The sequence below is a fragment of the Aulostomus chinensis genome, chromosome 3 (assembly GCF_037954235.1).
Source record: "Aulostomus chinensis isolate RoL2024-O1b breed Wild chromosome 3, RoL_Achi_v1.0, whole genome shotgun sequence".
NCBI classification, from domain to species: Eukaryota; Metazoa; Chordata; class Actinopteri; order Syngnathiformes; family Aulostomidae; genus Aulostomus; species Aulostomus chinensis.
In genome coordinates this window covers 20,285,223-20,303,366 of record NC_141322.1, presented here as the reverse complement: position 1 = coordinate 20,303,366, position 18,144 = coordinate 20,285,223, and the positions used below count along the sequence as shown (strand labels likewise).

Sequence of the window (18,144 nt, the reverse complement as noted above, 5' to 3'; positions counted from 1 at the left end):
AGTGGCAGGTTGTAAAACAAGTGATATGTGCCTGTTCAAACACAGCTGCTACGTCCCCAGCTACAGTAAAGAATTACCTAGTCATGCTAACACATATGCTTGGAGTCTGCATAATTAATGGAGAAAGGGAAACCAGCACAGCAGCAGTGTAAAGCACTGTGCCATGCTATACAATAGGAGACAATAATTGCTGTGAATACCAGCCATGGAAGGACTCGGCATTTATGACAGCTTCCATACATGCGCATGTGAGCTGAGTGTCGTCTAATTGAAGCTCAGATGTAATTAATACTTCTGTCTCTGTGAGTGACATCCGCTGAGGTCTCGTACCATGGAACAGATTCTGCCTCCTTTTGAAGTTAAACGCCGCACATATCTTGTATTTAGACTCTAATTTGGGATTTAATTGTGATGGCCGATGAAACAAGAGTATCACTCCTTGTTCTCTGGAGGCAGGGAGGAGCTGCGTGTCTGCACCGTCACGTCGAGGTACCTCGAGGATCAACTCCAAAACATCAACCACAGCTCTGCCTAAACTTATTTGTAGGGGATAATTGCTTTCTGAATACACCACATTGAATTTATTCCCACAGTTCTAATCACGGGGGCCATAATTAAACTTATCAAACACTGCAGAGGAACAAATATAATGTGATATATGTAAATATTTACACGCCAATTGCATTCATCAAATGTCTTCCATTACTTACCGTGATGCACTACTCCTTTCAAACCCTGGATGATGGGCTCTACTGCTGGATTGTCTTTCTGCCCCAGCTAAGAGAAATACCAGAAGAAGAGAAATTAACATGATAACTTATTTTAAATAATACAGTTATTATAAATGTACAGCATGTAATCCCACGCTTACGATGCACTTCAATTACTTTAAGAATGATCCTAAATACATTTTAATCCACGACATCACATTCAAACAAGTTCCCCAAAAACAAATGAAAAAATCTGCGTGAGATTTAGTGTTCCAGCTTTCAAGAAGTGATCCTGCGAGGTGAACTTTGTAAAGCCTGCGTGTCGTCCATTTACCACGGGTTACTTTTCTTCTGTGGCTGTTGCCATCCAGCTGACCTTCAACAACCCTATGAGCTCATTTAGATGGTGCTTTCACTTCCTCCAGGGGACAAACACCAGTTGATTCACTCCTCACCTATTTGGCCTTTTGTTAATTATTTACTCTGACTGCAACCAGACCGTCAGCGCAACAGGCGGCCACATGCGTGTGTGACTTGTTTTGTAAATATTCGCAATGCTGAATATGAATACAGTACAGTGAAGAGTCATATTTAGCTACGACAAACAGACAATACAATGTAACGTTACAATGACAATTTACATGCCAGGCTGGCAAGCAAGCTAGCTGTCAAACTGCAAAAAGTTGGAGTCATATTAATATTGTCAAACGTTTTCCGAGGTTGGCAAGTCTGATTAAACTTGTGGTTGACTCAATTCCCACTTTCAACTTTCCATGTGCACTACCTGACTGTATTCCTTTGAAAATACAACCAATCTATTTTGTGGCACCGTCAATTTGCAGTCTTCTGAACTGACACACTGTACACCTTTGTCAATTATCCTTGCTTGTTATTTCAGTGAAGGAGCAACTCAGGCACATGATTGGTTCAACTGCTAGTTGACAAATTTTGCCAGCCTACTTTGACATGTCGCAGCGACGTAGGGGGCAGTTGGCAGGTTTGCCAATGTCCTACTTAAGGAAAGCGACTGGACAAAAACAGAGTTGGGACGAGGGGACCTATCTTGTCTTACCCAACATTAATTCAGGTCAGTCCGAGGAGAGTAATTATGTGCAAGTGAATGCTGAATGTGGATAATACACGGACCTTAGAGGCCATTAATAGGTCTTCAGGGAGGACAGGAAGACTCCTCATTGATTAGAAATGGTAAATCGCAGGCATTGTGTGTGTGCCGACTTTAAACCCCTTCGCACCGTAAACTGCTATTCAGCAGATTGTGTATGGTGGTGCTAATTGCAGTAAGCAATAGGGCTGTCAGGACCCAGCAGAGGCATTTAGGTCCTGGTATATACACGGTCCATCACTGTCTGATAGTAGACCTACATTAAAAACACCTGTGTCCCCATTCCAGCCTCTCCGCCGGAAAGACGACCCTCGTCTAGGTACTATTAAGCTGAATGTCAGCACGCATCGGTCAGCTGTCATCAACAGCACAACAACGGCCAGCAGAAATGAAGAGTGGAACACCGGCAGAGACCCCGAAGCCGTCACTGCCGCTGTACGCTTTCTCAAAGATCTCTGGGGTGTTTTTACTCTTAATAGAAATTAGCTCCACTCTAGTATGTTAAGAGCTTATGTGCTCAGACATTCAGTGGGGCAATTTATTGTTTCTTAGTAAGCTACCTGTAATAGAAAGACACATAATCAGCAGCCATGTGAAAAAGAGACTTTCCCAACACGACAAAAGTAGCAAAAATAATTTCTAATATTGAGCTCAATATGATTAAACACTGTTTTGTAATTAGACAACTAACTCAGTCTCATTTCTCAGACTTTGGTTAAATATTGTTTCACCCTTTCATTCCAACTGAGACCAAAAAGTTGCGGGTGGATTTTGATGAAATTCAGAGGGATGATGGAATTTAGTTTGTGGAACGATTGATTTGATTTTGGAATTGATGTATAACTGGACCACAGGTTTTGTGCATGATCAATTTATAAGGAAATGGGACAGGTTTTTTATCGAGGTAACCAAATCTACAGGCACAATAAGGTTCTGTTCCATTTTCATGTGATCTCGTAACCCACTGTCTATGTTTGATGGCTTGACCTCTGGGAACAAAGGCCAGTATTCCGGGCTTCCAGTGTACAAGTGGATATCCAGTGGAAGACTTCCTTGTTTAGTCCACCTCTCATTGTTTACAGACTGTATAGCAACTGGAGACATTTGCGTGGAGCAGAAAGATGACAAATTTAAGCAGTTTCAAAAGAAGCCAGTTTACAGTGAACAGTTTATAACTACAACAACTGCTTTTGTTAAATTGTCAAGACGAAAGCCTTTTTTTTTTTCCAACCATGCATTTCCACCGATGCTTTCTGATCATCAAATTGACAAACTCAAATGGAAACCAGAAACTTGCCTTTTCCAATAATTTCTACCTTGCCTTCAGATTCTGTATTTACATGCAGTATCTGTTTATAGAGATCATGGAATTGTGAGTCTTTGTATAGAGGACATGAAGGATGCAACTCTGTACCAGCCCGTTCTAAGACCCGTCTTCTCCTGCTGTGTATTTTGTGTAGTTGTTTTTGTCTTGACCTTCAGTCCCAACGACGGACGATGATAATTTACCTCAAAGAAGACGGACATGGCAGCAATGATGCGTCGTTCCTTGATGGCGGTGCTGAGGCTGTCAAAGTCATCGGAGTTGTAAAGGTAGATCTGCATCTGAGATGGGAAACAGAGCATATATAGCTTGAGGAGCGGACGAGGAAAAACTAACAGTCCTGTCATAAATCACTTGCACGCACTGCTGAGAGGCTGATGAAAGGCTTTTTTGAGGGGTATAAAAGAAGGCGTATTTATCACTCCCATATATCTCCTATAATCTGTGTCATTCCTTTTTGTGTTCTGCCACTTCTGGAGGATGCGAAAGAAATACAGCATCCCATACCTCAAGGCGACTGTCCTCTCAGAGACAGTCACGAGAAGCGAGCTGAAGGAATGTACTCTTTCTGTTCTGTGGTGAGATCTAACAGAATAAAAAGCTTCTAATCATTGCTCCCAATTACCTTAAATCACCCACAACACTGCTTCTGGATTTCCTAACAAAGCTTAGGAAATGTGGATTATAATGTGAAAGCATCATAAAAAAATGATATGCTACCTGCCATTGCTCTGGTTTGTTATAAAGCTTACATTTATGCTTTTAATTCAAAGCAGACATATAATTGTAGTGTTCATCAAAATCAGCAAATGATTCTAAAAGTGGTAATTGGAGCTATCCGTCATCGCAGCGTCTAGAGCCTTTTTAAATTGAAAACCCTTTCATGTCAGTGAACCAAGTTAATTGGTAATATGAAAAAAGGTCCAAGATGTTGATTAAATTTAAGGGTATGCCGGCCTTTTTCGATTTCAAAGGGTAATTACATGAAACCTCGAGCTACAAGTGGCTGTGGTCAGGCAACAGATGCCAAAAATAAATAAATAAATAAATTTGAAAAATAAATGTGTACCACAAGTTGAAATAAGTACAAAATGACTTAATCCAGATAATTTCCATGAATCACTTTCCTTCAGATTTCCTTTAACTGCAGCCTTCAATGGAACTAATTTGTTGTCTGAGAACTCAGCAAGAGGGAACCCTGGTCATTCATCACCCGTCAGATGTTATTAACTACATTACCCAATTAAGCTGCCCCCCTTGGGCTTCATTTACTCTCCCAGATTGCTTCATGTGACCCGCTCTTGTTAACAGACACACTTCGGATAAAACCTGATATTCAATTATCAAACACTTTTATAGCGGCCGATAAAAATAAATGTTGCCAAAAGCCATGTGAATCCCACGATTTCAAGCTTCTTCTCGGTGGAAACTGCTGTTGAAAGTTAACTTCATCCACGTTGGTTAAAGTTGTGACAGGTGGTCCGGCCAAACTTTAAGCCGTCTTAAAACATCCAGATATTTGCAGACATGCTTTTTTTATTTTTTTATTTTCTTTTGGCAAGACGACATTTACCATCCTGCTGTGGTGAAATTAGATGGAATCAGAAAACATCAAATACCCATGACAGCTTGCAGGGAGGCAGACAGAACAGGTGAGACAACAACAAAACACAACTTGAGTTTGATGATTTAGTTCAGATTCTCTGAAGAAACTCTGTTGATTAATTTTGCTGTTAACAAGGGGCCTGATGTTCATATTTTGTGAGCGAGTGCGAACACGAGTGCTGAACATCTCCACAACACGCCCGCCCATTTAAGTACATCCAGACATTCATCATCCATAATCATTTATCCCGTACAGGGTCGCAGGGAGCTGAAGCCTGTCCCAGATGATTGGGTTAGAGGCGGGCAGGTCGCCTGTCGATCACGCACAAGGATGTCATATGGAGACGGATCACCACTCATACTGATGGGATATGTACAGGCTTCAGTTCATCCAGCCTGGATGTGTTAGGTCATTGAAGTAGAAACAGGTGGACTAAAGTCATGTTTGACATCATTTCCTGCAGATTAGCAGAAAGGCTTCACATGGAGTTCACACACATTTCTTCTAATAAAGTAAGAAACATTTTCACGACCAAATATTCCCTCGAACGGGGAGCGAACAATATCGGGATTTGTTTTTTGCAGATACACCAATATTTCACATTCAATTTAGGCTGCTGGCTGATATTTACTAACGGCCATCGTATTAAATTACAAATGTCTGCAGCTGCCGATGATTCGTATCTGAAACCATCTATCTACACAGTAAAAGTATACAGACATGGAAAAATTTCACAGCGTATTTAAAAGTAAATTCAGTCTCTGTCTCTTCAATGCAACATTAACACGCAGATTATCAAAGGAAATATCTGTTAATAAAATCAGATTTTTCTCAGTTGATCTTCACTACATAGATATTTTATATCCAGGCTTTAGAGAAGCAAATTTCCATAACTTTCCCCAAATATTATTTAACTCAATTTATTTACAAATGCTTTACCTGGCCTATAAAATGACCATGTTCAGACTCCACAACAGCCTTGTCTGCAACGATACTGAGGCATTTAGTAAAAAGTAGATTTGTCCTCTTCAACACAGTATGATTCTCTCTCCCCCCACCCATCACACACAACAAGCCTCTACTTCAATACAATTGAGCACCAGCAAAGTGCTACAACCCTCATTTTCAAGAAAAATAGCTCTCAAAAATGGTGTACAGGATGTGTTACTGAACTAGCATAAGAAAGTTTTAGAGTTTTAAATGAAAGGGTTCTGCCTTTGAACTTCACGGACGACGAGAAAAGACAGCGGAGACGACGCGCTTCCACAACAAGCGGGTTGCTATTTACGATTCTACCTGCACATTTTCACTCTGACCTACATGAATGGGCCCGAGTCACTGTAAAAGCGCATTACCTGTCAGCGGTAGCAGTGTTACGACCACCATTCTGAGTTTGGATGAATGTAAAATGACTGGTGCTGTTTGTCTCTGGTCACATGGCTCCTCATCAAAAGGAATTCACTCTTGATTATATATCACAAGGTTTTTACGCCACAAAAGCACAACATTCTCTTATAGCTCCATCCGTTTTACAGTCCTCACACATGGAAGACTGTGTTCTGGTTCGGAGTTGTTTTACAGAAGTAAAGTAGTAAATACACAGTAATGGGTTCAAACAAGGACCCGTCAACGCTTTGATTTGTAATCCATGTATAATTAATCTGACCTGGTTGAAAAGCTAATATATTATAAGAAAAGATCTCCCAATGGTACCCTAGAGGAGGGAAAAAATAACCCATGATTTCATTTTTCATTGTGCTTTTTGAGCAAACAGGTGGTCCATCTATCGATTTGCCCACTTCACTTCCATGAAAAAGAGCGTGGTCAGATTAATGTCAAGCTCAGGAGCTACGGCCGAGCAGCGCCTTCCGCTTTTTTTTTTTTTTTTTTTGATGACCGTGTCTCAAAGGCCAGCAGCTCAATAACACGGCTGACTCAATTTGTTGTTCCCATTCAAACCGGGTGTGAACGATATTTTTTTTCTTTTGAAATTCAAGGCAGGTAGGATAAGCACTCCGAGGGTTTCCACCCCCCCCCCCCCACCACCTGCCACCACCACTACCATCACCACCACCAACTGTAACATGCTAAATGCTTAATGTAGTTGTTCTAGGCGTTCCAGGGTTGTGAGTTGAGAGCTAATTAGACAGCAGATTGGAGAGTACAGTCTCTGTTTAGCAGGGAGCGTTTCAGTCCTGGAGCTCAACCTCCAAGGTCGCGCTGTTCTGCTGTCAAAGGACAAAACATTAACAAGAAGAAGAAAACAAAGCCAAGCTCTGATACATCACATCGCTGCCTCCAACAATCAGGAACATGTACAAACATGTCGAGCCCTGCGACTAATGTGGTGTCAGATGTAATAGAATCTCAAATACGGCAAATTCTGTTGAGGCATGAATATGAAAAATGAAAACGCTGCATTTGGATGGAAGAGTTAAATGACCAGAGGCTAAAAAAATCCTGCATAACCATATTGTACTTCAACCATAAATCATTATTATGTTCTGTTCTTTCACCTTCTTTTTCACTGTGTGAAATAATATACGGTGTTTGATACATGTATTCTGACTTATTAATAAGGTTATGAATAAATTCAAAAAGGACCACCACCACATCTGTGCTGATTTTCTGTGTATGGAGTATGTGCTTATTTGGAGTTATGCAGAACTATCTTATAAAGCACTTCATTGTACTTATAACTGTATGGAATATCAATTCTTGTGAAAGTGATTCTAATGAGAATATAGATTGTTGGGTTGGAAGGAGAAGCGTTATACTTTTGGCCCCATTTTTTGGGTGTCTTTGAATATCTTTCCATCATTTACCCCAATTAGAGTTGAAACACACCGGGAAAAACAAAAACAAAAACGTATGGCATTTTAATAAATAACTGGCTGAAAAACATCATCAACGTCCACTAAAAGCATGATTTCTCAGCCTCTGTTGCAGATACAAACAGCTTCAATTAACGCAAACTTTAAAATAAGAAGAGGCTGAACTAATATGTAGCATTAAGTTTAAATTAGGGCTGCACAATTAATCAGAATTAATAACAAATTGCATTTTGGCCTTCTGCAATTTCCAAATCCCTGGAAAGGTGCAATATTCGCTGCAGGATACTTGTGTGTGACAATACGATTCTCAATTATACATTGCGGTGATATAGAAGCATCCCGCACACATCCTCTTCTATAGATCATACAGCAATGGTGATATTCGTCAAAATAATTGCAAATAGATGGGTGTTTTCCCTAAGTTGTGCAGCCCTTGTGGAAATGACTTGAATTTCCCTGTTATTCTGTCCAGATAGGTTCAGGACAAAAAAAAAAAAAAAGACACAAGAACAAGGTTAATTGACAAAATTAAGACAAATATTGACATCAAAATCATTCACCCAAATTGAGTTACCCACAAACAAATCGAGTGTCAGGCCACGCCCCCCTCTTAACTCACTTTCCTGTCTCTCTGCATGTTCAATCATTGAGTAAAGTAAAACAATTACAACAAAACCTGTCCACTAATTTCAAATAATTACCTTCTCATACAAGAAGCATCGTTATTTAAAGCACACGAGCACTACAGTGTTAGACGACCAAAAATCGACTGTGCTACAAATCGATATTTCACATGCATGAAGTGATGTATCTGCACTTTAGTTTTGTTGGCCCTCAGCTTTTATTTCTAACAGCTGTCCAAATATCTAATTAAAGTGGATTCCATCGTCTTATTAAGAAGCACATCAAAAGAGCCATATGCACAACAGCTTAACGATAGCTGTATACAAGCCAGTGCCCTTTAACAGTACATTGAACACAAAGCCATGTGGCGAAAATCAATCTAATTACTCAGCCAGTTGGGATCAAAAAGCTGTCAGCAGAGAAGCCTCCCAAGAAAGAGGGCCAAGAAAACACAGCAGACATCCCCCCCCCCCAACACACACACACGTTTTCAACAAAAGTGGGTGAGATATTTAAAAAACACAAAATGTCAAATGTATGACACATTTGCAAATTCCATTCTAATCCATTATCCCCTAATGAATGGCATTGTGAATGATGAAGAGGAACTAATAACCAATTCTCTGCAGGGCATTAATCCACAAACCAAAATAAATAATCCCAGGAAGGTTTCTAACAGAATATTCTTAATATCTGACTGAGTTGGTGATGTTGGTTTTTTTTCCCCCTCGCTTCTGTTATCACTTGCAGTCCACTCTCACTGTGTTTCTTTAGTCTCAAGGAGTGTGTTATGACTATATTGCACCATCTTCTTTTTTTTCGGAGCGCTCAGACTTTTCCGTGCATTCGCCCCCGAGAGCTTCTGGAGGAAAAATCATGTCGTCACTGACAATCATCTCCAAGTCTGAGAGTGGGTCAGAACCCGTCGCCTTGGTAACCGACAACATACCAACAAATTCTCCGTATTAAGAGTGTCCAGTCTAATGGGTTTTTCAAGGAGTTCTAACGATTAACACGGTACATAACTTTCGAATGCAAATGTCTTTTTGGGTTTTAACAGATTTTTCAGTAGGTCAATGTCGTTTACCCAGAGGTAGTTCAAACCTCTTTCATCCTCTTGACGGGGATCCGGAGCGCTTCAACAGCTTGAGCCGTCTTCATCTCTAAACCAGTAGCTTCTTGCAGATGAGCAGAAACTGGATTATAGAAAAATCAATGCGCTGCCACAGTCCCACAAAAAATCTGAAAACTCAATAAAGCTGATGAACACAAGATCCCAAAGAGAATGTATTAAATCCGCGCTCAAATAATTTGGCCTGAACTGCAAGCGGAGGTGCATCTGGACTCTGGTTTTAATGGTCATGAAGATGATGAGAATTTCAAGCATATTTACGTGAACACAGATTCTGAAGAATTTTACTTTTTAGTATATGTAAAGGCAGTAACTTGCTAATTCTTCTACTTGCAGTCTTGACTCCTAATGCAAATTTGTCAGAGCAGTTGGTTGCGGCGGGATGCTTTACCTCCACAGGGAACTTTCTGCCATTTATGCTGTGTTCCGAGCCTGCTGATGTATTACTCTGGCCCCAGTGAAACTCAATCTTCTCAGCCTTAAAACGCCCAGGCAGTCCGGCACCTCTGACAAAGTAGTCATCCTTCAGGAGAACAGCAACTGCAAAAGAAACGTGGGAGGTTTAAAAAAAAAAAAAAAAAGACAAAAATAAAAATCACATAAATTAAGCGAAATTATGCAACAGTGGCCTATAATAAAAATGATCAGTACAGCTTCAACCAGACCTCAGGGCGGCAGTTTATTGCTCGGCATTTTTTTTACAGCCCATTACTTAGATATGAACTGAATATTGTCTATACTATATTCCTTGTGTTACCTTCATGAGATTAGTAAATTGCTTCTCTGGTTACACAAAAATTCCCATCCAATCTGGTTTTAAGGGGATAGAGAGCTGCCCAGGCTGCCACTCACAACCTGTTTTGGTCTCTTTAATTAGGAGGGAAAACATTCCACTGCAGGAAACAAATCTAGAACGAGAAACATCAAGATGTCTGCCAAGGTAAAAAAAAAACGAACAAAACCAAAAAGCAATAAAGAAAATGCAAGTTTTGCCTTTTAAAATGGATCTGCTTCAGTTTAATTTTCCCGTGTTTTGTGAAAATCATCTCACTACTTTTCACGTGCTCCTGCTGACGGAGGGACAAAGACACGACACCGAAACTACAATGATGGCAGTGAGCAGCCTCCCGCCTCCTCCTCCTCTGACCTTGACTTTCTATTGGTGGGTTGTGGAGCGCTGCAGTCAACAGGTTCAGTGAAAGCCATTCTCTCTCTGAACTTGTTGCAGGGTTCACTTGAAGTACATAATGGCATCCACCTTCTTTGTTATCTGCTCACAGTTTTCCAAGGTTCTAATGAGACAGTTAAGAGGTGCAGAACAGCAGGCACCTTAAAAAACGATGAGGATTACTTCCAATTTCAGTATTTCTGAATATTTCTTCAAACACATTTTAGGATGAAAGAATTTTGGGTGTTTACTGCATTTTGGGGTTTTTATTTTCCTCGGCAGTGTCACTTTCATGTTAAGAAATATGTCCCAAAGACGTGCTATATGTTTACCGTGACAAGGTTTCATCACTATTGGCACCTGAGGGCAAGTCGCAAATCAAAGACTTTGCATTCACTCACTCTCACACACACACACACACACACACACACACACACGCACGCACGCACGCACGCACGCACGCACGCACGCACGCACGCACACACACACAATTTTATTGAAGGACATTTTACGTGTTAGTTGAAATTACCTGCTGAGCCGAGCTGGTAATATAAGTTACAAATAAATATGTTTTCATGTAAAACAAAAAAACAAAAAAAAAACCTGTGTATTTTAACGGTTCTTATATCAAATGCCTCGTCATTTTCATTTTGCTTTGAAACATTTTCACCTTTCAAGGGAACACATCCCTCAAATATTTTTAGCTGAAGCTTCGGTCTTATATTTAAACTGAACATTAAAAAAAATGTTAGGAATTGATAAATGTTTGGTTTGTTGATTATACATATGCAAATTTTATTGCGATTTTTTCATCAGTTTCATCTTGTAGAATGTACTACAGGGGACAATTAGGAAGCTCTATTTCAGTGTTCACATAGCTGAAACCCAGTGGGTTGACTCATGGTATACCAGTATCTACAAGAATGTAACATAAAAGGTTCTGGGTTCTGTAACCCCACGCGACAGTTGATATCATTAGCCAGATTAGAACTTGTTTTCCCTCCGTTGATCCTCCTGTTACATGGGGATTTAGTCAACATCTCTGGAAAAGGACAGGCCATTTTTAATCACACAAAAAAAAGAAGGGAAAAAAACCAACAACAACCAATAAGCAAACAAGGAGGATGTGTAAAAGCAAACAGACTGTCTGCAAACACGGATGACACGATGTGCAAGCTGTTCAAGGAGAACACATCAAACTCGGGTTAATGAAACCGGATCATTTTGTCATGGTTAGCAGGATTGAAATTTGAAGAAAAACAAGAGCGAGATCCAGGGAAAATGCGGGGAAGAGATCTGAAGAGAGGAAAACCTAGAAGAGCATCGACTGATGAGGGATGAGCTGAGCCCCTGTCGAGAGGCTAGAAAGAATCTGCCAGCAGTATTAACATGCCGGTGCTGCTTAAGCTGATGGCCCACAGCATGAAGAAAAGGCTAGATGCGGGAGATTTCCAAAACACAAAGCATAGGTTCAAAATGTCAATCATTCTGCACAGGGAAAAAGAGCAATCGATCACATAATTGAGCTAACTGTTTTCAATGAGCACAAACATTTACAGAGATGATAATAACTCCCCGCTACGTCTGCTGTTGAAGCCATGTAATCCTGAGTGCAACACAAGCAGAGTCAAGGGAAAAAAAAAGGGGGGGGGGGTGCTAGCTGGTCTGGGAGTTTCATTAGAAATACGGCACTGGGTGCGTTTGAACCCTCCAACAGCAGAGCGGGAATTAGAAGCTAAGCCAAAAAGACCTTGAATCACAGCCTGTGAAAGAAGGGGAGTGTGTGTGTGAAAGTAAATCCTTGATCAATGCAAATGTCTCTGGGGCCGTGCCATTCACCATGAATTTGGTTGAAAGTTGTTTGAAATCTTACTGAGAAATGTTTGTTGAGGAACACAGCTCAACTGGTGGCAAATGAACCCCATCTCAAAGCAGGCACACGGGAACATGGTGAGACCATTTCAGATCGATTCCCCGAGTCCTTAATTAGATAGTATAAAGAGTGCTAAAGCTCTTACGTGTCGATCTGTTCTGACTTCAGTCTTTTGAGGATGTTAGCAACCAGCTAACTAAATTATGGGCAGCGAGCTTGTCCGTTGCTATATGATCCATTAATCCATGCATACAGTACAAGCAAAAATAAAACATTCCTATATTCATTATTTTGGAAACCAATCAAAATATAAAAAGAGATCTTGCAGTCATGGAAGCTTCAGTTTAACGAACTAAAAGCAAGTTTTCTAAATTCTAGCAAAGAGATAATAAATCAATTTCACAGTACCGTGATGTGAATTTGCTAAACACAAAGTCTGGCCTCTTCAAAGGGCAATTTGCAAACTCATAATTTCCTGTAATATTGTTCAATTTTTGTGTGGTAGGCCATCGAAAATTCCCACTGCAATGTGTGTGCTTAAGATTACAAGCCAGCCATGTCATTGCCATCTTGGTAAATAAGAAGCCCGCGGCATCGCTCGGTTGTTCCAGTGTTTGTCTTGGAAGCTAACAACTCTCATTATGATCAAATGCACAAGATGGCACTACTCCATGCTAAAAGCGGTGCGGATCAATTAAGGTCAGGGTTTTCACACCAATGCCCCATGGATGTGCTTCCTGAAAAAATAATGTGTTTGTTGAGGGGGGTGTTGAAGTGGTAGTTAATAACTGAAGCCTGGAAATGAGCCGTGCAGTGTGTGTACAAACAGAATACGGAGATATCCTGAGGGACAGGGAAAAGTATGGCTGAAAAGGAGTGACTAAAACCACATATAGATTGGTTAGTCGGCCTTTGAAAGCACACAAAAATCAATGAGATGTTTAAGAGATTGACATTTTATGCTTTTCAATTGAATGTTCTCTTCTGGGAGATGGTGATATGGATAAAATCTGGATATAATTTTTCCATTTAATATAGCATGTCAAAATCTTTCACAGAATGGTATTTTGGTTTTTTTTTGGATTTATAATCAATCAAGATAAAACAGGAAGATAAGAATGCCTTTGGCTATTTCTGTGAATTAAATTGCTGGGAAATAAAGCGTTTCTTTGAAATAATTTGCAAATTATTTGGAACACTCTAATACTTCCAGAGATTTTACAGGAGCATTATACTTTTGTTAAGCAGCAGTTGCGTCTGCTGATAAAATACAGGATGCTGTTATATTCCGATCCATTCATTTTAGATTTGGCAGCAGGATCTTAGCCACATTTAATGAAACAACTGATTTTGAAGGAAAAATGTTGGAACGTGAGCTAAAGGGACCTTTGACATCTGTTATGGTTATGACTGATTGAACGCAATGATTTTTGAATAGGGGCACACACACAGTCACGTTTGGGGCGATGCCAAAAACAAAACTGTAGTATCCTCCTTAATCTCAAATTGTTCCCCATCCATGATTGGCAAAGATTCCTTCCTGCCCTTCCCCTGGTCAGCCTTCCCTCACTCCACGTGCCTAAACCAGGCATCACGTGGCAGCCAATCAGAGGCAGAGTAGGGCTGTGGGCAGGGCTTCCTCCAGGCATGTCTAGTTCCTCCTGATGGGACAAAATAAGGGCCCTTGGCACCCAGTATGTTGCCTTTTGGTAGCAGTACAAATACAGCAGTTTGTTACCATCAAATGAGAGCCGGCTCTCTGTGGAGGTGGACTGGGGTGCACAGCAGGAGGTTACCACCAACAACATCTGGACACCAGCGTGGTTGTGTACTGTCGCTAGGTCACACTGAGTCAGTGGCAGTGGGTTAAGAGTCTTGTTTTGCTCTTTCTTAGCTTCCTCCATCATTACCCTCTTCTTCCTGATTCAAGATCTCTCTTGTGAGAATTCAAAGCTAGCTAACTACTGAGCTAGCAACTGACAGCAGCGCTACTCTCCGGCTGGAATTTCATGCACGGTTAAATTACATTGTGCTGGAGGAGACTCTTGGAGCTCACGGGAGGAATGAAAGAGGCACAAATAATGTTGAGACAGTTGGTAGAAGCTAAAAAGGCTGTAGGATGTTGCTTTTAAAGGAAGTTAAAACCACTCACGATGGACAAGCAGAACTTCTGCCACCTGGCTGAACATTATGATGTCATATGACATTGCCAAACTGTATTCTATACTCGTGATGATAACACTAATGTACAGAAGTCAATACAATACACACCTGTTTTTCCAGTGTTTTTCATGGTGGTCTGGTTTGAGGACTCAGCATAGAAATTGTCAAGCTGTAGTTCCTGGTACTCTCCTGAAACCAGAGCTTGCTCATCTGTAATATCCACAGGTGACTGGCTCTTCACAGCACATTCTGGGTATAATGTTGCCCACCCTTGAGGTCCATGGCTTCCTGTAGAAAAAAAAAGCATCAAGAGCAAATTTAAAAACGTTGACTAGTTCCTATAAGCGGCCTTTATCTGGGGATACCTGCTGCAGCATAAACACAATTAGATAGAAAGTGACGATATTACTGCTACAACAGCAGCAGCAGCAGCCAGGTTTCAATATGCCCATAACAAAAACTGAGCGAAGGAGGACAATGAATCTATCATATCCAACAGCTGGGATGACATGTGAATACAGTTAGAATCCATCATCAGGCTACAGGCAATCCTGCAGTTATTGTCCCTATATGATATGGATATTCAAATGAAGCATATTTGTCCTCCACCTACTAAAATGGAACCTAGAATGTGCATGTTTATAAAAAAAAACAAAAAAAAACAACAAAAGCAAACAGGCTACTGAATAGCAAATACTCCTCTTAAACAATTCATGTGCAGCGTGTGCTGCAAACTAACTTCCTGTAGAATCCCCATCCACCGTCTGCTCTTTTAATCCTCTATCCCCTACAGTGGCGCTTCTACAAAGGAATAATCCAAAACCGACAGGGGTCCCCTTGATCTCTTCTCGGGTACAATGGGCCAAGGCAACAACAAAAGCTGAAGGATCAGGGGAACAAGGAAGCATGCATGGATTTTAACTTTTCTGGGTTAACACAATATTCATGATCCCATTCCCTACAGATATAGGGCAACATTGCTACTGCTCATGAAAAAGATACAAGAATTCCTCTTCACTAAATCACTCTGGATCAAGGATGGCTTTCTGTCTTGCTACGTATAAACACCTTGCAGCCAATGACAATATCCCTGAGTCCCACAGAAAAAAAAAAAAGACAGCATGATTCAGGATTAGTTGAGGAACATCTAATGTTTTACCACTTCAGTCACAGAACAGATATCAATACGCACAGTTGGGTGGGCAGATAGGAATCATTTCATTCTTTTTTCCAATAAATACGACTCAGGATACGACAATGGAGTTGTAGCAGCAGAAGCAAGGCACTGGTTAGTAACCAGCCTTGGAATATTATCATGTTAACACTTTAGCTGAGAACTTTGATCATCAGCAACACTAAACAAGGAGTCTTTCAGCCCTAACAGGACTAATAATCATTCTGGAGCTGCAGCGATGCTAGCTAATGCTAGAATCCATGGAAATAATATTACAACCCTAATCAAATCAAACAAATGAACAATTTTGGGCTGAAAAATTAAATCCTGGGTTAATTCATGTCAAAAACCTATGTTTAAAACCAAACTGCATTTAAACTGCATTTTGCAGGGAAAGTCTGGAACATTGTTCAAGCTGGATGCGCTTGCATAGCCTCATTTTCGGGCCGTTTCTCCAGATGTTTCTAGGACAAAGACTGGGGCAAACTGAACCCTGATGGATAAGCAGAACGTTTCTACAGCTCTGGAAAATAACACTGATTAAGTAGAATGCATTTATGGTTGTTGTACAATTGGTTAAGACTTACTTGCATCCCATTTACTACATACATATATATATATACATATACATATATATACACACATATATATACATACATATATACATACATATGTATATATACGTATATATGTATGTATATATGTATGTATATGTATATATTTGTGTGTATATATACATATATACATATATATGTATATATACACATATACGTATATATGTATGTATATATATGTATGTATATGTGTATATTTGTGTGTATATATACATATATACATATATATGTATATATATATACATATATACATATATATGTATATATATATACATATACGTATATATGCATATATATATATATTCTCCTTGGCATAGTTGTCTGAAGTACAGTGTCTCGGGTTGCTTTGAACATGCACTATTCCTTGAACTGACACGCTGCTATGTGGGCTACCAACTGAAGGAAAATAAAAACCTATTCTGCTCTTTCAGTCTGCAATTTCAACTCCCATTTTCTGGCCTCTCTCTTTTCTTCACCTCAGTGAAATGTTGCAAACTACAAAAACTTTTTTCCTTTTTTTCCAGACATTACTGAGGCCTCACAAAACTTGACTGGCATTTCTTAAAGAATGATCCCAGACTCCATAAAGGTCAACTGTGTTGGTGCAGAATAGACATTGACTTATAGCAAGAGAATAGGGCCTTGATTTATTGTTAATCATTATATGCAAACACAGAGGATAGAAATAAAACAAAAACATGCGGATACCAACATTTTCAAAGTGTAACTGTAAAAAAAAGTCTTATCTTTTTGTTAATTTTCTATTTAAAAAACAGATAACATCCCATTTACTGCTCGACAGATAACTCTGCCTTTCAAGTACAGAATGGGAGGAGCAGTAGCACTAAAATCAGATAAGTAGGGGTTGCACAGCACTTGATTAGTCTGTCTCATCGCCATCCATCAGAATGAGTACAATCCTAATGGATAAGTCTTTCCCACCACTGCAGCCCTGACACTCTATACGGCTAGAGTGAGCAAATTAAAACAAAGTACATGATCTAAACTATTGTGGACTGATTTATCTAAAACATTACATGCCACAGGTAGAGCATATGGCTCTGGGATAACTCCTTACACTGAGAGCTACATAAAACGCTTGTTGTAGTGAATCTTTATGGGTGCTTTCTGATCATTTGTGCGGGATACTGCTGTTTTTATATGCATGCGATACTGATAACTGACAGAGAAGAGTGAATCATAGATGCTGGAGCTCACCACTTAGAGGAGTATCACATTATTTTGAAGAATTCATCAGAGTCATTGTTGCAGAAGAGACGGGATCCGGATCTCTTTGTCACTACTCTGGTCGGGACAGTGGTTGAAAAAGCAGGAATGAGGTGAATAAAAATGTCATTTCAGTCTGTTATGATTATTAGGGGCGCCGGGATCAAGTATGTTTTCATCCAATCCTGATCCTTCAAGATAGCTGTCTGCCGGTAAAACCAAAAATCAATCATTTTAAGAAATATACTGGGAAAATAAAAATGTTTCTTTAATTTCTCAACAACTTAAGCTAACAATAGATGAGGCACTTGTCCAAGAGACTGGTAGGCAGTTAGTAAGTCAGACACCAACAGTAAAGAGCATTTAAATCAAAATAATATCAATCTTGATTGCTCGTCTCCAAGGCACACGAAGCAGCGGGACCAGGTCTGAGTGACAGTGGGGACAGGAGCAGCCTCGGGTAGCTGTCGCCTGCAGACTGAGGCTAGCTAGTAGCTCCGTTCACCTCCACAATTGCTGTTACGCCAACTGGCGAAGCCTAAATGATCAGCCATTGGTAATTATGAAAGCAC

At 40.1% G+C, this 18,144-nt stretch overlaps 1 protein-coding gene across 1 annotated transcript in view; it reads right to left on the bottom strand.

Annotated features, from left to right (window-relative positions):
* ca16b (carbonic anhydrase XVI b) overlaps positions 1-18,144 on the bottom strand; it is an 88,557-nt gene that overhangs the window by 22,007 nt on the left and 48,406 nt on the right. The window contains exons 3-6 of the mRNA XM_086199445.1: positions 14,666-14,845; positions 9,745-9,893; positions 3,343-3,438; positions 711-777 (exon numbers count right to left, since the gene is read on the bottom strand). Of these exons, the coding sequence (XP_086055571.1) occupies positions 711-777; positions 3,343-3,438; positions 9,745-9,893; positions 14,666-14,845 (492 nt within the window). The remainder of the gene's footprint in view (positions 1-710; positions 778-3,342; positions 3,439-9,744; positions 9,894-14,665; positions 14,846-18,144) is intronic.